We start from the raw sequence: 23233 nt of genomic DNA on the forward strand, positions 1-23233 counted from the left end.
TTCTTTGAAAAACATTTGTAAAAAATTATCAACCCAAATTTGTGAACAGTAGTGCATTTTTGATAAAACTAATATATTTGACTTTCTTCAGTGGGACCCACTTTATATAAAGTGGCCTTAACTACTATGTACTTACATTTTAATTAATAATTTAGTACAATGTACTTATTGTGTACATACATGTTTTTACATTCTACTTATATTTAAAAAAAACTACATGTAATTACATCTGTATTTAATTTCTGTAATTACATTTATGATTACAATGTTGACCCATACTTTACACCTTAACCCACCCTTAAACTTACCCATACCTCCAACCCTCTCCCTAACCTTACCCCTATCCCACCTCAATAGCAGCTGTTTTAGGTTGCACTTTATTTTACAGTACGTGTACTAACATGTACTTACAGTGTACTTACAGTGTATTTATCTAAGAAAGTTCTGGTAATACAAGGTTACTACGTGGGGTAGGGTTAGGTTTAGGGGTAGGTTCAGGGTTAGTGCCTAGTTATTACATAGTTATTGTAATTACTATAATAAGTACATAGTATGTACATGAGGAACAGGACTGTAAAATAAAATGCTACCGTGTTTTACAATACTATATGAACACAATAAGTACATTGTACTTATTTTTTATGTAAGTACATAGTAGTTAAGGCCACCTTATATAAAGTGGGACCCTTCAGTGTAGCACATACGAAGATTAAAGGATTTTGAAGAACATTGTGGTTGCTCTTTCCATGCAATTACTGTACAATGAACTGGGGGGTTCTTGCATTCTTTATGAATGCTGAAAGCCAGGTTTGGAACAATATGAGGGTGAAAACACGATGACAAAATGATTTATCTGTGAGCTGTTCCTTTAATACAAGGTGTAAGTCCAGATTCCATCCTTCTAACACATTTCCGTTCTGTTGATCTTGCTGCTGAAAGGTCAGAATGACTTTACTCTGCAAGATCACAGAGACCCGATTTTTTTTTTTTTTTTTGCCAGGTTCATGATGTGTCTGATCCCATGCCATCAGTTAAGCTTGGCTATGACTGATGGAGAAGTGATTCACCATCCTGGTTCAAGTCGTTTGAGTTTCCCCTTTGGATGAATAGGCAAGATTTAGTGATCCAGTACAGCGAGTGATGATATTTTAGGATTTAAAGGACAAATGGAACACCTTGGACCATTGAGGTATGCAAAAACTTTTGACTTTCGAAGGAGTTGATTATTGTGCTACTTGAACTTAGGCACTGGGGAGCAGAGTTTAAACAGCCAAATGCTCTCTATAGAGGAGTGATTAGCGCTTAAGATGTTTATGTGTTAAAAAATAACTATTATAAAACACAATCTTTATGAGCCCTATTTCCAGTCTAGTGCCGTCATAAAAGTAGTTTCTGCAAAATGCACAGTTGCTTCCTTTTTTGGAACAGAATCCATTATTAAAACTATTTTGGTAATTTGGTGAATCTTTTCATTTGGAAGATTTTTGAGGTTCAGGTTGTATTCATTCATTCAGCTTGGCTCAGTGACCGCATTATACTCATTTAATTATTGTCCTGAATCGTGAAATACTTTACCTTAACTATTTTTTACATATTTGTACTTTCATTAACAAAGCAGCATGGATTCTTGGGACAGCTCCAGTATTTGTAATTTTTGTTCCAAGTGCATGAAATTATGAAACAGAAATAATGGTTGGGGTGGGGGAGAAAAAATCAAAATGGGGCATTACGGAGGCAGATATACCAGCCTTGTGATGTATCTGGTGTTTAAACATCATTAATGAAAAAATGTAATCAGCTGTAGCAGTCCAAGTTTATAACATTTGTTGACCTAAATGGATGAGATGGCAATGTTTGATTCGTATTTTGTAAAATAAATATTGTGAAGTAGTCCATTCAGTTTCACAGGAACCATTTCAAATGGGATAGTTTACAATAATAATTATAATTATGATAATAATTTAATAATAATTAGTATTAATTAAAAAGATAGGTATCCATTTGAATATAATATATTAAATATATTTAAACACAGGCCCATCATTTCAAATTACAAACCCGATTCCAAATAAGTTGGGACACTGTACAAATTGTGAGTAAAAAAAGAATGGAACATTTTACAAATCTCATAAACGTATATTTTATTCACAAAAGAGTATAGATAACATATCAAATGTTGAAAATAAGACATTTTGAAATGTCATGCCAATTATTGGCTCATTTTGGATTTCATGAGAGCTACACATTCCAAAAAAGTTGGGACAGGTAGCAATAAGAGGGTTAAATGTACATATAAGGAACAGCTGGAGGACCAATTTACAATCTGTGATCTTCGGGCCCTTAGAGAGCACTGCATCACATACAGGAATGCTACTGTAATGGAAATCACAACATGGGCTCAGGAATACTTCCAGAAAACATTGTCAGTGAACACAATCCACCGTTCCATTCGCCGCTGCCGGCTAAAACTCTATAAGTCAAAAAAGAAGCCATATCTAAACATGATCCAGAAGCACAGGCGTATTCTCTGGGCCAAGGCTCTTTTAAAATGGACTGTGGCAAAGTGGAAAACTGTTTTGTGGTCAGACGGATCAAAATTTGAAGTTCTTTTTGGAAGACTGGGACTTGTTTTTATCAGCGTTCAGTTCAGAAGCCTGCATCTCTGATGGTGTGGGGTTGCATGAGTGCATGTGGCATGGGCAGCTTACATATCTGGAAAGGCACCATCAATGCTGAAAGGTATTTCCAAGTTCTAGAACAACATATGCTCCCATCCAGACATCGTCTCTTTCAGGGAAGTCCTTGCATTTTCCAACACATACTCCATCAATTACAACATCATGGCTGAATGAAAGAAGGATCTGAGTACTGAAATGGCCGGCCTGTAGTCCAGATCTTTCACCCATAGAAAACATTTGGCGCATCATAAAGAGGAAGATGCGACAAAGGAGATCTAAGACAGTTGAGCAGCTAGAAGCCTGTATTAGACAAGAATGGGACAACATTCCTATTCCTAAACTTGAGCAACTTGTCTCCTCAGTTTGTGTTTTTTTAGAAAAATGCATACCTATATAGTTTTGAATACTTTTTAATTTTATTTTTATGTTTAATAATTCATTTCCAATTAGATGATATCAAATAAGATTTTTAAATAATTTATTTTATTTCAGATCAAGATTATTTTATTTCAAGTAAAGAAATTTTTTTTTTAATGGATTCAGATTCAGTCTACTGTAATAACCCTGACATTTACATATTTAAAAATGACAATAAATAATTGACATTTATTTATAAAGATATTGACAGAGCACAAGTATTTATGTTTTCTGTTTTAACATGTTAAGTTTTTTTTTTTTTTTTTTTTTTTACAGTCATGTATGGAAAGAATCAACACTTTCTCCTGCGATTCAGTAGGTTCTTAGCATCAGTAAGAGAGCATACATAAGGTAAACATTTGAAAATATCTCCAAAGAACTGAACCTTTCCAGTTCCACTATTATTCAGGACTGGAAGACTGATGCTTGTCACAAAATCTATAGCTCTCAGGTTTTCTTTATATTGCCAGCAAGACTCCAGCCTCTCTGTGAAAGCTAGACACTGAACGCACCTGAAAATCATTAAAGCAGACAGCATCCGTTATTATGGGCACTTTCAGTCCTCTTATACCACTCATTACCTTTTCAGTACTCTATGAAAAGGGTTATGTCAAGCTCTGTCAAAGCATAGTATTGTTCTGCTTTTAGTTTATACTTGCATAAGGCTGTATAATGCAGCACGGAGCAGATTCTTTTTTCCCTCTGAGCAATTTATTAGAAGGAAGCACCTCACCTCTCTGTGATCTCACAAGAGCCAAGGACGTGAGATGGGGGTAGGAAAGGTCAGGTAAGAAGAGCAGCAGGCATGACTAGACACTCGTGTCTATCGTCTCGTGCCAGTCTTCTGCATGAATGCTCTGGCCATTCTCAACACCTCCAAATTTGGAAAGGTCACCACTGCAAATCATCATTTGAAAGGCAGGGGAAGCTGATGTTGTTGCATGAAGACGGTCTCCAAGTAATAATGCATGAACCACAAAGGGGATCAATGGATCTGCCCCTTTTAATCACTTAGGTCGGGTTAATGAAATGCTTGACAGGCTAATCATCTCAAAAGCTACATGTACTCTGCTTCTCAGTTTGATGAGATCATTGAGGAATGCCCTATTAGAGGGAACAAGGATGATAAAACTGAGAAGGTTCAGAAAAATTCCTAGATTCAGCACCCTTACAGTGAAAAAAGAGGTGAAGTGAGCAGGTTATTTCAAATGATGGTGGCTATAAACTGTGACATGGACATAGCCTACACACACATACATAAATATACAAAAGCAGTGAGGGTTCTTTTGTGTTGATCTGATAAGTACAGTATGTCTGAACTGTGGTAAAAATAAACCTAGCTCAGCAGCAGGCTGAGATGTATGTATTTACATAGTGCATGTAGGGAAACATTTCCTGAAATATAAAATCTTGGCACTCATTAAATTTTAACGCAAAGAACAGCTTGTGTTTTGGAATAAAAAGGCCAGGGATGAGACATTTTACATTTCAAACTAAATTAGATCTGCAGTGCTTCTCTGTTCATATTATATTCAGTATTTTCAAAAAGTGCACTACTAAATGGTATGTTAAGTTTTTCACAAACTCTTTCAACTTTTTAGGGGGCTAGCAAATGTGCGGTCACAATACTTTTACACCTTAATAATATGATGTTAATTAACCACATGAAACTCATTAGTTTTTATCAGAACCATGTTTGCTCAGTCTGATAAAACAGAGAGGGGTTATGGAGTGTTGGCCAAAACGAAATGAGGTTTCATAGAGATACCCTCCCACTGTGAACTGGCCTGCGCTCATTATTCATGCATCCTGACTCTAATTTGAACTCCGAATTACTCTTCATCTCGAACACAAGTCAGTGGAGGGAGAAGGTTTACAATGTTCACGTTTTCACAAAGTCATGGGTTTGAATAGAAAGACAAGAAAGTCATCTTTTTAGCACAGTAAGGAAAATCAACGGCTTTGCCTCCAGCGAATTCTCTTATGATATACAATTATATGGCACTTCAGATTTTAATAGAATTATCCAGAATTAGCTCCCTTCCTCTCAAGCAGCATGTACTGATGGTTCAAGCCATTCAGTGTGCTGTTGAACTGTATGGTGGACTAAAAAGACTGTGCTGAAATTAGTCATGTGGGATGTGCTGAGAATGTAGATGTCGCACGATGATATTTAAAAGCATCGCTCTCCTGTACAAGTCCTTCTAGAGCACTATGGCAGATTATGGAGAGCTGCGACATGCGGTTAGACAGAAACAGCACTGATGCTACATTTATCTATGCCGTAATTGCAGAGCTTCTGCTCAGAGGCTTTTTTCTGAGGTACCTCTCTAAATTCAATGTCATAATTCATTGACTCAACCGTTGCATCTCAAAAAGCATAAATGCAGGAATGTCTAATGTATGCGTATGTCACAATAACAAGTGAAGTCATAGGGAGAGACTAAGGAGGATTATCTATATGGGTGCTCACATGTGTTAAATAATGTGGGTGTAATCCCTCCAAGATAAACGTTTGTTTTAATTGGTTTTCTGATTAAATTGTAATCCATTCATTTATATATTAAATCAAACTGACTACAATTGACCACTGGGAGGGTCCAGTGATACGAACCATCTGGAAGAAAATCAAAAGGACATATATAAATATTTATTCAGACCGCTTGAGTCAGCTTGAAGGTGAGTAAAAGACAATGCTGAAAACCGTGTGGAGAGAGCCATGTGTCAGGACAGGACAATTCCGTAGGTGTCTTGTTAAAAGTTTGATTTACCCTTAAAATCACGTGCATCTCTGAAATATTCCGAAATGTGGGTTTGCATGCGGTGGAGCTGAAAAAACAATCAAGCAAGCATCAATGGTTACATGTTAGTGTCAGACATCAGACAGACATCATAGTACACGACCATTAAGCGGAAACACAAATGGTTTTTGGTTGACGTTGCTCAGGCAAAATGACTGAGGTGTGGTTAAGAACCGGAAAAGAGATTAAATGATAGATTTGTTTCTGAAATAAACTGCATACTGCAGTATGGGCTGTATAGAGTCAACTGTCATTTTTATGAGATGTCTGTAGCATATACTGTACAGTATAAACTGTCAAAAGTACTGCTGCGAAAAGAACATGCTGCCTGAAGTTTTGAAATGGTTCATATGCTTTATACTCAGTCAGTAGTCTCTAATCCTCAATTAATCTTTGACATCCAAGCTATTATTACCAGCAAATGTATGTGAGGGTGCGAAGTTTTTCGAAATGCACAAGTAATTGCTTAAAAACAGTTTCATGCATTGCGGTACTAATATGTTTTTTGTCAGGAAATGTCACATTTTTCATATTTCTACAGTTCTACATTCCCTCCTCAGCTGAAAGCATATGTGCATCATTTTCTTCAGACTCCAATCCTGTTATTGAAGCATTGTGTAATTTCATAGCAGATATACATCTTCTGTTTAATTACTAAATACAATGAATTGAGGTGATACTGCTGTATATATACCTCTTACCGTTGATTGCTGAGTGCTATCCACTTGTGTTAATTATCTGAACGTGCTCCTCACGAACTTTGTTAATAAAACCTCATTTATTGCAACATATTAACAACCCAGTGGTGAAAAATGCCTATGGTGCCAGTACCAAATTCAAATGCTCTGTAAAGGGGATGCTAAAATGAAAATAAAATTAATTAAAATAAACTAATGGTCTGGTTAAATCAAAAGGATTGTAATCTATTACACTGCGTTTCAGTCTTGAGCTCAAACAGAGTGACAAGTTAATATATTTGGATTACTGTTCTATAGCAAACAAAGGCCACTGTAAATTAATTCTACTGAACAGAGCATCCATGTTCCCATGGAATTTAATTAAATAACTTATGAATAGGGTATTGTCCTTGAACTACTGTATGCCAAACCGTCTGAATTCAGAAGGCATTTTCTTCCTCATACACCTCTTCATCTCTTTTTAAGACTTAACTGAAATCATTAACTGATATGTGTGTGTGTGTGTGTGTGTGTGTGCGTGTGTGTGTGTGTTTGTGCATAGAGGATTTTGCACATATCTCAACCTAAAGCTACAATCTGGGAGCTTTTGCTTTACTATACTGACATCTGGACGGAGGAAAGTACTTTACTAAGAAGAATCTGTTGTTTTAACATCAATATATTGGACATTCTTGGATTCAATCTGAATATTTTTGAATGTTGTTGGAAGTTCATGCTGATATACAGATGGTACTTTGCTCTAGCTATAACCATTGTACTTATTGTGAAAATTATGGACAAAGTGGAATATAAAGTAAATTATTATTATTATTATTATTATTATTATTATTATAGCAGTAACTTGTTAAACTGCATAACACAACTGGTCATGCGATGTCAACATGGCAGTGGGATGAGATCCACTTAATAAAATATTTTTCTCTGGAAAAGTGCCCTGGAGTTTTAATCTCATTTTAATGATATTTCTTCCTAAAATTCTGTTCATTTAATTATGTTTAAAACTTTTTAATAAACAAAAATGAATGAGCGCCCCTTTACTATTTAATATAAGTAAGGCTTTGAAACCATTTAATAATGTTTCATAAGTGACCTTTGCGAAAGCTTAATTCTTCTAGCAAACCTGGTGTGGCCACAACTGTCCTCCCTCCGAGCTCGGTGATGCTGAGGAGAACTCAAGCGGCACAGCACCTTCTCTCCTCCCTCAGTTGCGCGCACGGCACCTCCTCGCCTTCAACACTTGGAGAAGACGGAATGGTTGCACTACTTGCATTGTAACTGAGGCTGCATCCGTGTGCGCGTAAAACCATTAAGGACAAGAACAACTGGACAAGAACAGAGCGATGCCATCTTGTGACGGAACCTCAATCCAGTTGCGAAAGGAGCAGGATGAATTTAGTGCTCTCCAGATTCTTGGCATACCTTCACGTCGGGCTCCAGGTCGCTCTCCAGATGTTTATTTACCCTTGTCATCTGCATCCCCAGCCCTGTCACATCCTGGCACGCATTGGACACACAGTGCGCTTGGGTGCGCTTCTGCCGACCCGCCAGCAATCCAGGATACAAGGCGCCCTCAACCGCGCCCTGGTTCACCTCCGGCAAAGTGGGAACAACTTCTTGCCGTACAACCTGAGCTTGGAAGTATTGTCCCGAGAGCCGCTCAATGGAGACCCGGAGTCCATGTTCAGGTGCGTGTGTCAGGATATCGTTGTTCAGGGAGTCTCGGCTGTGCTTGCGTTCCCTCAGAGCCACGAGGAGCTCATACAAGTGGAGTTCATGTCCTCGTTTTTGGAAATACCTTTCATCAGCATCATTGAAGAGGGCGAACCTCTTAAGACACAGGTGAGAAGCAAACTCGTTTTATTTACTTTTAAAGCGCTCCTTACAATTTAAGGAAGATATGGTCAAACTGTACCAGCGTCGGTCTTGTTTCTTGTTTCTCGATGTACATTTTCCTTATACTGGTTGTTTTTATTACTTGTTACATCGTTTATACGTGTACTGGCCGCTACATCTGTCGCTCTTGTTATTGAGGCATAATCAACATAAAGCGAGTGAAAACCGGGACGTGTTTTGTTACAGTTTTTTCCCCCACTTTAATACAATGTTCCCAAATTAGTCTTAAACATATAAAGTGGTTAGAAACCTACAATTTCCCCTTAAAACTGTAAATTAATGTCATGTACATGGAGTGATGTAGCCACCACCAATCTAAAACATGGACTAGTTTTGTGCATGCATTCTAATTTTTTCAAATGTAAACTAATTGATTATTTTTATGTCTACTTTCACAGTCAACTCTAATGCCTATTTCCTTTTTAAACATTCTGATTTAAAATGGTGAACATAAAAAGCAAACAGAATATGAAAAAATACATAAAATGCATAAAACAAAGGTCAACACTCAACAGCTCTAAAATATAAAACAGTATGAGTGTTAGTCACTCTGATAGCTGTGGCAAATGTGTATATTGTGTCATTTTGTGCAGTGTTTGTGGAAGTAACTGAAGATGCAAGAGAACAAGAGAACCTGCTGACAGACACCAGATGATACCAGTTCTGTCATTTATAAAACTATAGGCCAGACATGAAATTATTAGCTAGATTCTACACAGTTTTGCAATTTCTGATGCCTCCTCGGGAGGCTGGTTGGCAGAAACCTAATAATATTCAAATGGTTCCATCTGTTCCCAAGCATTTTATATATTGAGTGGAACATATAGAGAGACCTAGGGCTGTGGCAAGTATTTCGGGTGTTCTGCCCGGGGGCCGGACACATAGGTCCTGATGTATTCCAGTGGAACAATCCTAACACTGTTTAGGGCTCAGGTTTGGAGCGCTCTGGGTCTCGTTAGTATTCGAAGCAGCAAACAGAGAGGATGCCAGTCGCACCAGTTGTTTCTGTCTCCAGCAGTGTAGCCAGTTGCAGCAGTTTCTCCTGGCAGGGAAACCTCAAAAGATTTTCCTCCCGTCAAACTCTGCCAGCATATGGACACAAAGGAACAAAGGCACCCCTGATTTTACATAAAGAGCCGTGAGCAGCAGGTCAGCAGAGAGACCCATCTTTTAAGATGCTCATTCATAACAGCGTGATTTATCCTACATCTTATAACATGTCAGTCAAAGGCTTTTGTGTCTTATACATTTATGGCCTGGTTGCTTGTTAAATCTGCTCCATAAATAGTGTTATTCTTAGCCAGGGCGAAAACATAACCAAGGACATTTCTGTGATTAATAAAAATTATTAGCAAAATGTTTGTGATTGCTTCGTTTTGACAGCCCTCAGGAAGTGTGAAATCATTAGTGCCCATCTTTTTCCTGACAGAGCGAGTCTTGGCTCATGCCATCACAGTGGAGTCGTTAACTTTCCAAATTACTTAAACAAATTAAAAGATATATTTAATGCTATAAATTTCTCTGGGCAGCAAGACAAGGATGTTCATATATTATAGGACACAACCCCAGGATATTATGCTGTCTGAATGCTTTTCAAAAGCAATATTCTCTATCCTTGGTGAATAACGTCTCCTTTTGGCTCTCTGCACAGATGAAATAGCCATCCACTGGTGTCTTTTGCCGAGCACTTGCCTGAAATTGCAATTTGAGTGATTCCGATGAAATATTTTTTTTCTTTTCCATGACTATAATTTGCCCCAGAGCCAATCAAACACAGGGTAGATTACCATATTTTTAGTGCGCCTTAATTTTGTTTGCTGACCAAATATGCCGGGCCTGTTTCGTTCAGGGAAATTCTTCTGCTCATCTATGCTTGACTGCTCATTAACTTGTCTCCCTTCCGTAGCAAATATTCCCAACCACAAAAGGAAGATTAGCACATGCGAAACTCATTTTGTCCCTTTGAATGAAATCACATTCTAATCCAAAGGCCTTTCTCAATTATCCCCCATTGTTAGCTCACCAGTGGACAACCACTGGAAGGTTATTAAGCTTAATGAATCCTTAATTCAGGAGGGCTGTAGAGACTCTCCAAATGTTTATTTTCAGTTAAACTCCAGTTTGTAACATTTAGAATGGACAGAGAATGATCAAATGTACACAAATTGAAGACATTCATTTGTGAAAAGCTACCGTTATCTTGTAGATGCCCCCTCATTTTGTTATAGGGAGACCGTTTACAGTTGCAGTCTTGCCATAATCATGGAAAGGTGTAAACTTTGGAAAATTTAAACCAGTGAGCAGTGGTTAAGTTGTGTGTTTCACTCTGATAATGCAAATTGTTTCAAACGAAGCCACAGCAAAATCTACTGTTGTGCGCCTCGGAGCAACATATATAGTGCATAAAGTGCTTTATACAATACAGATTGTTTCAAAGGGGTTAATATTAATAAACAGGGAAATATCAGTGTTAATGTTGTTAAATTAATCAGTTATAAAATGAATTCAGTTTCATATGTAAAGCAGCTCTACTACTGAATGAATCAGTGTTGTAAACTAATTACTTGACTGAACAATTCAATGATTTACTGATAAAGACAGTGAGTGCATCCAAATTTGCATACCTCACTAGTATATAGGAGGTGAAAAACAGTGTGTGAAAAGAGTAGTAGCCTATGTCCAAATTCACTGTATTCATAAAACACTAGGCAAAAACAAACGGATACCTTATTTTTTTCTGGCATGATTTTAAAGTGTGTATCTAATGGTGATTCAATGATTCACTGAATCACTCATAAAGGCAGTCACTTGTTGCCACCTACTGACACACCATCGCAACCTGCAGCAAGATTTGCTGAAAAAATCTTCACCATCAACAGAGCCTGTCTGGAAAGCCCAAACACATACAAATTAAGGGAAACAAATGGTGAAAGTCTCAGAATGTATTTTTGCATTTAAAAAGTGTATGCAAAAAGTGTAAGTGTATTTTTTTCAGTTGAACTTCTTTTAACTTTACATAGGAAAAACATTGCAGTAGAATAATAGTGTAAATGGACCCTAAGTCAAAGATATACAGTATATGCAACAGTAGATACATTATCAGAACTCACACTGTAAAATGGAGTGCCATCATATTGTATTGAAATTGAATTTTACGGAAAATTAGCACAAAACCTTCTTGACTGTTCTTTACATATGACTGTTCTTTACATATGCAGTGTAGTGTGTAAAATGCATAGCTGAAGTAAACCACACATTACCCATTTCTGTGTACTGCAGAAAATAAATATTTCTAAAAGCAGCTGGTGAGCAAGCACTTATTAGTCATAGAGGTGGTCTACACTCCTGTTGATACAATGCCATGCACACATGCATGCAAGTCCTCACCTATTCCCAGCCGGCACAATGCTGATCATTGGAGCATTGCTGCTGTGGTTGTCTGCAGCCTGGATCGCTCCATTATGGAGGCCGAGGGTGTAAATGACGTGAGAAATACCTGGCGGAGATGGTCTGTAATCTCCCACATGTGCAGGGTTGAGATAAGCACAGATGGGCCGCTGAGGTCTGTGACAGTAAGGATGCGGGAAGAGCGTGGTGCATCAGCCAGGTGAGGAAGAATGCTGCAAGCTGTGCTTACGGGGCCGAGATGGCTCAGTGTTGCCAGGCTTAACATTACAGCACCCCAGCACATTCATACGATTTAATACACAGCCGCGTATGTGGTTTAATACTGTCTGGATTTTGGGTTAATGCCCATATACTATAAGCCGAGAATGCTCTGACCCATCAAAACTAATTGAGCAAGTAAGCTGAGGGATGTTTTTTGGAGTCTCTGTGCTGGTGTATGTTTCAAAAAAATAAAAAACACACAAAATGTTCTCTATTTTGATGCTTTTGCAAGGATATGAGAGTTTAATTGAATCTAAAAGTCTATTTCCAATAAGTGGTACGACTGCGCCCTGAGGTACTTATGACTCTTCCCCGACCTTATACCTTATTTCCGCTCTAACATGTGTGTCTTTGAAAATTCAACCCTCTTTCTGCCTGAGGTGTGCTTTGAAATGGTGCCTGATCTCTCAATATAAGGTGATCGAGTTTTCACTCTGCTTCTGAATACAGTGCCTCGCTGAAGGAATCTCACTGGCGTTCACATCTCATGACAGAAATGATTCATTGTCTTTATTTTGGCTGTTGGCAGCATTATGGGGAGCACAGCGCTGACCAAGCTGCACTCATGCCAACGATGCCTCTCCAGAGTGGCTAATTCTTGTTTTGTCATAGAATGAATATTAGTTAGCTGTTTATTGTGCTTGTCATAGTGCATTTCACAGCTCATAGCAAAATAATGAACAGTCTGTTGATTTTTATCAGTTAGATCATCTAACTGACATTTAAAATAAATGTTTCCTTTGAAGGATCCACTCAGCTTGGCTCTGGCTTAGGTCTGTATCTCAATCTGCAATCTTACAGCCTCTCGGATTTCTTTGATGGAGAAAGCACACACAGAGAGAAACAGCAGCGTCCATTCGTTTTGGCATGGGAACCTGATAACGGCATCTATTCTGAATGGGGGAGGGATTTGCATAAGCGGGTATTACAGTTTAGCACTATGGGTACTTTTGATGCAAAGTTCCCTTCTGTGTGTCAAAGTCTCTCTGTAAGTCATTTTCCATCTCTTCTCCCTCTACATTTTATTTCCATTAGTTTTGTCTTATCTCTTTCACCCAACTCTCTCTTGAGTATGTTTCAATTATCTTCCACTTTTTTTGAAGGGATAGAAAAAAAAGACTTGGGCTGGATAACAAGAAGATGTGACAACCGTTTCCATCATGCATGAGGCACACAAACGCAGCTCTGCTATCATGCTTATTAATAACTGCGCATGCACTTCTGATCAGAGAAAAGACTCCCTCCCATCCACACAAAAATGCCTCTGCCTCAGTTAAGCTGTAAGTGAGGGATTTTCAATTTCCTTATTTAACTCGCATCGATTCATAAAAATACACTCCTGCACTAAAAGGAATATTAAGGGTATACAGAACAAGTTAAGTTCATTTGACAACATTTGTGGCATGATGTCATCCATGTTTTTTTGAGGCTTTACTATCCTTACAATCCTTTTGTAAAATAAATGTACAATATTTGCATATTTACATATTTTATAATGTCTATCTATGCTGTTAAGACTTTACTTAAAACCAGTTAAGTGACAAAAACAAATCTTTTTCTAAAACCAAATTCGTGATAACACACATATTGGTTAAATCTTTTGGCTACAATGGACCTTTTTCACAATTCTGGGGTTCTCAAATGTGGAAATCATCATTGTAGGTGAATGGAAACTATACAACAAAAATAATGTTTTGCAATTCCCATGTGCTGCAATAGCAAAAGAAAAAAATCCATAATCTCTATGATCTTACAAAAGAGTAATAGATATAGAGAGACTGACTATGTTGATCATACGAGAGAAATATGTCAATTTGCTGTCACTTCCTCAGCCGTGGTATTAGAAACACAGCGGTTAGTTTTCTGTAATTTAATGCCACAGTAATTTATGGATATGTAAATTCCTCTCTGTAACCCAGATTTTAGTTTTTGATACAATTATTTTTAAGGCAACCTAATTGTTAATCAACATTATAGTACAAGTGCTAGTGATTGAGTTTAACATGTATTGCACTGGGAATATTCTTTCAACAGCACTTTTAGTTATGAGTAGTTGCATGATTTTTGCATTGTTTTTAAATGCTAGTTGAGAAAGGAGAAATTAACAGTTTTGTTCTGAAGCAGCATCATTTTCACCTACAGATTCATTAATATCTGCCCTCTTTTAGATAACAAAAAAATAATAATTTCCTAGTCTTGTAATGTGTCTGAAGCTCGGTCAACCTCAAGCTTTTAATGTTTTTGCAGTTACAGTGCAATATGGAGCTTGTCTCCATAGATAATCTCAGTGTTAACTGGGGATACGCAGCGACAGCCACATGGAAGTGTTTATTCAGCTCTGCCAGACTCACTTACTGTTGGCTCCATGTTGCTGATGATTGCAGGCATTGTGCTGAATTACCTTTTGTGCCTCTCTGAACCTTCTTGCAAGGTTGTCCAGCGCCCTAAATGCACATTGCTTGGTTATCAGAATTCTTGTTAACTTTCATCTTTTTTTTCCGTTTACCGTTTGCCATTTCAAGGGAATCTGAAAACATGACCTGCACTGCCTTGACATTCCCAACATTATTTTTCCACCATATAGACAACACAGAGAACTAAAGGGAGCAGACGTCAACTGCCCACATTTATTTACAGTTTCACCTTTAAAACCACTGGCATTATGAAACACTAGAACATTGGCCATCATTAATAATGAATCACGCACTCATCATGAGTTTATGAGGATTTCACAAGTTCACACTTACATATAAATAGATGGAGTATCAATGTATACCGCATTTTTCGGACTATAAGTCGCACCTGAGTTTAAGTTGCATCAGTCCAAAAATACGTCATGATGAGGAAAAAAAGACATATAAATCGCACTGGACTATAAGTCGCATTTATTTAGAACCAAGAGAAAACATTACCGTCTACAGTTTTCAAATTTCATAATCTCTTCGAATTGAAATTGTCAATAATTGTTCTAATGGTGTTAAAGTTGAAAGCTGTTCTGTGAAAGAGTTGGTTGGTTGGTCATCTTGCTTCTGACTTGTGGCACTAGAACTGATTTATGACCTCCGGTTGCCTTCCTGAGGAATTTGGCTCATGTTTCAAACACAGTCCCGATCGACCCTTTATTTTTTTTATTCGGGTCAGATCTGCTACAACATAAATGTATTTCGATATGCTACATCAGACAGTCAGTCATCGTCCTGCATCGTGTTCGTCAGCAACGGCATTCAGTGTGAAACAAGATGACGAACACACCTGGCATTAACTTTAACACATTATTTTCCCCGGAATGAATCACACAAATTACACTTTAAATCAACAGCCCCAATTTGAATAAATAGCAGCTTTTAAATTTGGAAGTAAAAAATCATATCTGTGGGTTCTAGGTATAAAAAAGATGGAAAGCCCATTGAACTTTAAGAGAGTCACATGGAATGAACATACTTCTGTCCAGAAGACTTATAAAGATAACTCTAGCTCTGCTGCTATCTGCCTTCAGTCCCAAATGATACACCTTATCCAGAATTCATTGCCTTCGGCCTCAGAGCAATCTATCCATCGAATCCTTTTCTGCAGAATTTTAGATCATCTTTACATTCATATGTCCTGTTCCAGAGTTATATACTCTTCCCAAAGCCATCAACCAGAGGCCTTCATTTCGCTTCAGCCTGATAAATTTCAACCCACCAACAGACAGTTTTTTGGCATCCCGGCCTCCTGTGAGGATTTAGGCCTGTCGATGACTGATCCAAGCATGAAATCATCATTATCTGCAAAGCACACACCAATAGTCTTTGGATTAAGGAAATTCAGTGATGACAGAGAGAGGTGCTACGGCTCTTCTCCAAAACTGAGGAATTGGAACATGAGCTTAAAAGCAGCTGTCCTAAAGCTGTGGTTTTAAATTGAAAGTCACTCATAGAAGGAACAATATTTTGTTAATTCCTCTCATTTTATCACAGGCCATCATCATAATTGGCTTTGCAACCATTAGCAATAATAAAGTCAGTTTATATCTTTTATATCACAGTTTATTATACTGTACCATGAACTGTAGCAACATTTCAGGATTAAAAGGGTTAATTAAATCATACATTTATCCTCAAGTTAATTAAAATTTTATCAATTATTAATGGATAATTATTCATGTCATTAATCCTGGAACACATTACGCGTCATGCATCATATATTAGGATCTTTTCTGAAGCCCACCATGGAGCAGGCCTACCGCCGGCCTGGCTTTGAATCAGATAACGTGTTTCAGTGAAGATATTTTTGCATAAAGCCTGAAAAGATTACTCTTTACTTGTGATGTCCTTTGCACATTTCAAATGCTATCAGTCAACATTCTGAGAGCAGCTTTGCATATGAAGCGTCTCAATGAGGCTGGGCCGAGCGGGCTGCATATGCCAGGCTACAGAGAGAGGATTTCAGTGCACTTCAGGATGACTGTGGATGGCAGCTCTCACTGCCTAGTGCTTTGCTTGCTAATTGAGCGAGATGCAGCGCACGACTCATGGAAGCAATGCTAATGAACGTCTTAGCGATCTGAAATTTTAACACGGCTCTGTACATTTATGTACATCACAGTTTAAAGGATTTTTGAACACTGTTCCATAGAGTGTGAGAATTCAGGATTCAGAGCATGTTGGTTTGAAAAAAATGCTTTATGTGTAGATTTACTGTATCTGAGGAACTTCTTTTGGTCCATGGGATGGCAGATAATCTGTGTCCGTTTTATATCTGCTGAAAAGATCTCCTCTGGCCATCAGAACACTATTAGCATTCAAACTTGTTACAATTAAACAGAAAAGTTAACGTTAACCTTTTCTTATCAGGCTGACTCAACAAAAGTCAATTAAGTAGGCACTTTTCGGATAAGCAGCAGGAACATATAATTCGATTTTCATTATACTTTTATTTTGTCTTTAGATAATTATTTAGATAACTTTCCCAAAGGTATCTTTATGATATAAAATTCCTTTTTGCCAGTGTTCTGTTATATTGAATGTTAGCTTTTAGTGTCATTACATAATTAAGATAAGAACTAAAAATGTCAAATATATTTTGTAAGTGGGGATAAAATATTTCCTACCCCAATTCAATTTGCAGACACAACAAAAGTAGTTCAAAAATGTGTACCCAACGTGTCAGTTTCTGATTCAGCCAATGAGAAGAGGTTGGGGCGGGGCTACCTGTTTGGCCAAACAATGGAAGATGGGTGCAGGGCAGTTGAGTTGGTTATTTTTATATTGTCTTTACTGTTTGGTGCATGGAGGCAGACTAAATACAACTTTAAAGCCTGTAACCAAACCTTGTGAGGATGACCCAAGACCTTTGAGAGATAATGAGAGCACAATCCTTCTTTGTCAACATTATGGCCTTAAGCACAGCTGTAAATAACAACTCCTCAAGGACTGTCTTTGCAATTAACTTTAACTTTTCTTTGCACGAAAAGCCCCTGCAAAAGTTTATTTTTAAGGCATTTCAAAGTTCACTTTTGGAATATCTGAAATAGCGTATCTAATTCCCAAGCAGGAAGCCACTCATATTTTGTCAGCCTTTCTAGCACTTTCCATTTAAAGAAAAAGTAATACATGAAGCTTTATGATAGTAATCTATTTCTTGAGTAATACATCAAACTAATGTCCAAAGAACTGGTTGAACGTAATGTTTTGCTCTTTGACAACTTTAGCTCCTTCACAGAGGACTCATTTCTCTGGCGTGCGCTGCTAGATTTTTAAGATTCTGTTCTGGTGAATTTGGACAGGATCATTTGGTAAATCACCTCATTCATAAACTCACATTTCCCCAAATGGCTTTCATTTTCAAATATTACTTTATCGCCCAGTGGGAGTGCACTATTCACCAGGCCTAATGTGAGTGATCGCTCCTATTATAAAGTGTAAAAAAAAAAAAAAAAAAAAACATTTTGATTTCAAAGCCTCATTACAGTGCTGTTTTCTATGCTATGGAGAAATTTATGGGCTTTCCTTTCACTCACGGAATGGGACATTTTCACAGTGTCATATTAGGGTCACTGTGGAGCAAACAAGATTTGGAAATGTTATCAAGACTAATAACAGGTCATAGTCTAGGCAGCTAACATTTAATAACACAGAAATGCCATTATACTTCAGATGCAAACTGGGCGCAGCAGTGCACACAGGACAGAGATTTAGTGATATTCACACACACACAAACACACACACACACACAAAAGTTTTTTACCAGCAGCAGTAAAAAACAAAACACGACACGGAAACACTTTCTGCCCTTGGACAGGAAACCAATCACAGTTTGGGGCAAAATGCTCACACTCGCAGCTGCTAAAAGAGCTGAGCTTTGGGTTTCTTGGCTTTAGTTTCCTTTTCATCATCACACCATAAAGTTTTGATTCCTGTACCACATACTGTATGCACAGTTCATAAAAAAATAAAAAAATAAATAAGTGCAGTTTTAGTCACAGCTTTTGACACATAGCATTTGGTTGCAATCTGATCTCAGTGTAAATGATTATCCCTAATCATACCAAATCCATAAAGCAATTGATTAACCTTACAATGCAAAATTATTACAGCCCACATATAAATAAATAAATAATAATTCATATTTCTTTACCATAAAATTTTAATAATTCTGAATCATTTTTTTTGTCTTCTAATAACAGATTTACAAAATCTAAAAACAAAATACAATACGTTATATAATTTCGCATAATATTATTTAATAATCCTATTATAATATATAAAATAAGACATTTTCTTAGTAGAGCCGAATGGATATTCTCAAATTAATGCCCAGCGAAGGGAGACATTGTATTGATGCTTTGTGCTTCACCACTTAAGTAAGTCTTCATGTGAAATTGCATTCCTTCAAAGTAGGCACTTTGTAATAAGTACTTCCTTCAAGAATGTTAAAAATGTGTGTTCTAGATAAATGTGTGTAGTATGTATGGTAATCCAAATGTAGTACATTTATCTTGATGTTATTGTTATGTGACTTACAGTATCAGTTGTGTCGCCTCACTGCTGTTTACAAATCCTCTCCTGTGGCCTTATGGGACAGTAAAGTGCCGTCAGATGCAGACTTTAGTATAAGGTCATCAAGGTACTTTTTGCTTACTTTTTTTTAATGAATATTTAGAATGAATATAAGAGAGTTATACATAATCATGGGTAAGGGCCAAACATCATGCATGGTGACTTGGATATTGCATCATATTTTGATGGGTCATTTTCTTTTCTTTCATGTTTTTAATTATCACAGCAGATCAGAAGTGTAAAACAAGACATGATGCACTTTGATGATAATGCAGTGATTATGAAGAGCTGCCGTCTCTCTGCATATCTGATGCTGGAGTGAGCTTCGGGGGTGCAGTTTGATACTTGGGATGTCACACATTTGCAAAGACACTCTTATGCCTAATGATGTGTCTAACTAAACACAGTGGGGACGCCACTCAGTATGGCAGACTGTGCAAGTAGTTAAGCATCGCTTTCAAGCCACATGAACAATTTATGAAGCATGATAGCTACTCTTGACATCAAATATATAAGCTGCTAATTATGCTAAATACTTTTTTTGATATACTAATTTGCATAAATATTGTAGATACATGAGCATAAATCACTCCTCAGGTCATAATACCCAAAACTATTTATATGTATAATAATATATTGCATAAATCACTTCTTCATCCCACATGATCCTCTTCAAATGTCAATCAGAGGCCTAAAGAGAGCCTCATTTTCATTTGTAATTAAACATTTGTTTTTTGCAAGCCTGTGTAAGTATTTCAAAATCATTCACGTTGGCAAATCTCTACCGGTTCCCACATTGGTCTTTCTTAATTAAGTAACTGTCACTCTTAACAGAGGAGAAGCAGTATTGATGTATCTTTCCCTCACATTTCTCTCTGCCATCATATTTCTTTCCTCAAAACACTGTAAGGCAGAATTTTACATCTAGATAAGCAGTTTTCTTTACATCATAAAAGCACTTTGACACAACATTGTGGAACTAAAAAGATGAAGAATTGCCAAAAGTTGAATTATTGAGGTCAACAAGGTTTAGATTTCATTTTATTTGACTTTTTCTTAGTGCAGATTTTAGCATTGGTCTTTAAATGCATCTTTATTAAAGCACTGCATCAAAACACTGCTTCTGTTAACCTGGCCACCTATAAATGTCAATGTCAATTACTATCAGGCTTCAGATTGCATGATTTGACCAATGTTCCATTATCTAGCAGACTCTCAAGGTCGCTGTTTTTGTGTTGACTGTGATGTTTTTGTGGAATTAAAGGTTAGAGATATTTAGACTATTTTTTTGTTGTTGAATATCTGACCTTGTAAGTACCATTTAACATTGGGCTGTGCAAGTCCCTGCTGTTTGTTAAATGTTTGTCTGTGTATATGCAGAGAGAAATTTTAGGCGGTTGCATCATGTTTTGCACCACAAATGTTGTGTTTTTGATGTGGCATGTCAAGTTAAAAATAGTTTTGCTTTTAGAAACACGTCTTGACACCTGAGTTCTGTTTCATTGTGTTAAGCTCCCTCAGGCTTTTTCTGAAAACAAGACCCAAGGGCTCGAGATTTGGCTGGCTAGCATAGCCCCGTTAGCCCCTATTGCTACAGTAGTTGTCATAGACCATCTGGTTCTTTAAAACATCTTTTACCATTAATAGCCATTCGAAATTAGCCTTTAATTCTGATGAAATAGTACATTTCATAATAAGAAAACGAATTGCTGAAGGTATAAAACAGACCATAATTTCAAAGTTACGTACCTCAAACTCTTCAACTATCAGAGCACAAATCTTTGGGTTTTGCTAGAATTTAGCCATCTGTTTCAGAAAGATTATTTAGCAATAATCCAATTTAGTAAATATTCCAATAGTAATTAGTAATAGTAATTTCCAATTTCTCTGCTCAATAATGGGTTGTTTATGGATCAGCTGCTGTCGCTTTTTGAGTGTTGAGATTCAGCACGTCCGTTCTCCACACCTGCACGATAATTTGATGGCCAAACTACTGTTTGTATTAGTCTGCAAAACCTGCATGTTGCTGTGTTAGATATTAATGAAGTGTAACTCTACAGCATTTGGACCATTTATGAGATGTCGGGTAAAAAAAACCATTTATTTCCCCCTGGTGTTAAGACAGATTGTGATAATTGCCCGCAAGGTGTGGGAAAAGTTGGAAATGGAAATAGACATTTCCCGCTAAACTTCCAAGATGGAGCGAACAAATCAAACAGCTCATGTTGCCCAGATGCTGTCAGCTTGTGGATCCATTTAGACGTGAGAAGGGTAAAGTCCTACTGGGTGCCGGTATTGTTTGGAGGAGCAGCTGTTTTCAGATCGATTGAGCAATGAGAGGCCTCAAGGCCGAAAGTTTGCCTTCACACAGAAGGTGTTTGTTTGTTTGGTTGTTTGCTATTCACCTGGCATCACCTGGATTTACTGGTAAATAAAAGATAAGCCTGCCCCGTTCTCTCTTCTTATCTCAGCTCCCATATGTACACAGCACATCCCTGGGACCCCCTTGGTCCATTTCTATTTTTTTGAAGCCTTATTCTTTTATTTCAGCAGAGCAGAACTTAGAGACCAAATGAATGGCGTGTTTTAATCTTCATCTTTTAAATGTATCCGGTTTGGCAGTGGCACCGCATGGAGTCGTCAGTGTGTGTGCTAATTCATGTGCTTTAAGTATCAGTGAAAGTCACAGGGACGCGTGTCAGAGCCACTGGTGGTAATGTTATTCTAGTCACACAGGTTTTAACTTTGCATGGGGACTCCTCTTCAGTGCAGCAGCCCCGTGCTGTTCACTCGCAGCACCCCACTATAGGTTCAAACAGTCGCTATCCCCCTCAGAACACCCAAGCATCCGATTTTTCACTCTCACAGCGCATTCATGCACGCCTCTCTGTCAGTCCACATCAAAAACAGCAGTGTCTGTGTAAAGATGGCCAGGAGCTATTTCAGATGAGAGCTGACGGCTCTTCCTCACTGTTTTAGTGTCGGGTTTTTATTCAAGTGATTCAAATGTTTCCGAGATTGCATCAAAACAAGAGTTGTGTTCAGTGTTCTTGAGTATGAGGTCATCAAAAGTTCAGAGCGAGTAATATATTCCTCTATTTGCCTGTAAGGCAGCTTTGGAAGATGTAAGTCACGGGAGACACTCTCCCAAGACTTCCCACTTACTTATTCAAACGTATAGTCATTAGGGAATACAATATGCATTTGCAGAAGATATCTGTATTTTATCGTAAGGGTTTGTTTTTTTTATTTTGACGAGTCAATGTAAAGACTTGTAGATTGTGATTTGCAGTGTAAAGTGCATGTGTGTCTAAGCTACAGGTTTGGTGCACTTTTGTTATTTATTTATTTTTTACTTTAAATAATTGTATTTGCAGTTCAGAATGCTCTGGGCTTGTTTGTAGGGCTGCATTTTTTGGCCAAAATGTTTTATTCACAATAACAATAATAATGTTGTTGTTGTTTATTTCTTATTAAAATTACTAAATGAATATATTAAACAAAATGAGAAATATTACTATTGTAAGATTCCTCTATAAAATAAAATGAGTATTACAAATATTATAATAAAAAATATTTTACAGTCCAACTTTATTACAGTTAACTTACGATTTAAAATATTTATGGCTCTTAAATTTATTTACAAACCATTGATTAAGAAGACTCTAAAGAAGGGGTGCAAAACTAATTTCCTGGATGGCCACAGCCCTGCAGAATTTAGTTCCAATCCTGCTCCAACACACACATGTAGTTTTCAAATAAGCCTGATTAACTGCATGAGGGGTGTTTATAGGGTTGAAGTTAAACTCTGAAGGGCTGTGGTCTTAGCTCCACCCCTTCAGGATGTGAGGGAAGGACACAAGGAAAAGATGTGAGGTTGGAGGAATTGAATCAAGTGAAATGATATATCTTCACTCCCTTTAGTGTCACTTCAAACCATCCAGCTGTGCTAAAAGCATCTTCCCTTATGTTGTTAAAGTTTGTTATTTAAGACATTCATAATAAATATTAATAAAGCAATATGGCCGGTTTGAAAT

At 37.4% G+C, this 23233-nt stretch overlaps 1 protein-coding gene across 1 annotated transcript in view; it reads left to right on the forward strand.

Annotated features, from left to right (window-relative positions):
- The first annotated feature begins 7788 nt into the window (after positions 1-7788).
- Positions 7789-23233, forward strand: part of LOC113117310 (glutamate receptor ionotropic, NMDA 3B-like) — a 34566-nt gene continuing 19121 nt past the window's right edge. Inside the window, exon 1 of the mRNA XM_026285914.1 lies at positions 7789-8433. Coding sequence (XP_026141699.1) covers positions 7981-8433 — 453 coding nt within the window. The 5' untranslated portion in view covers positions 7789-7980. The remainder of the gene's footprint in view (positions 8434-23233) is intronic.

The sequence above is a fragment of the Carassius auratus genome, chromosome 2 (assembly GCF_003368295.1).
Source record: "Carassius auratus strain Wakin chromosome 2, ASM336829v1, whole genome shotgun sequence".
NCBI lineage: Eukaryota > Metazoa > Chordata > Actinopteri > Cypriniformes > Cyprinidae > Carassius > Carassius auratus.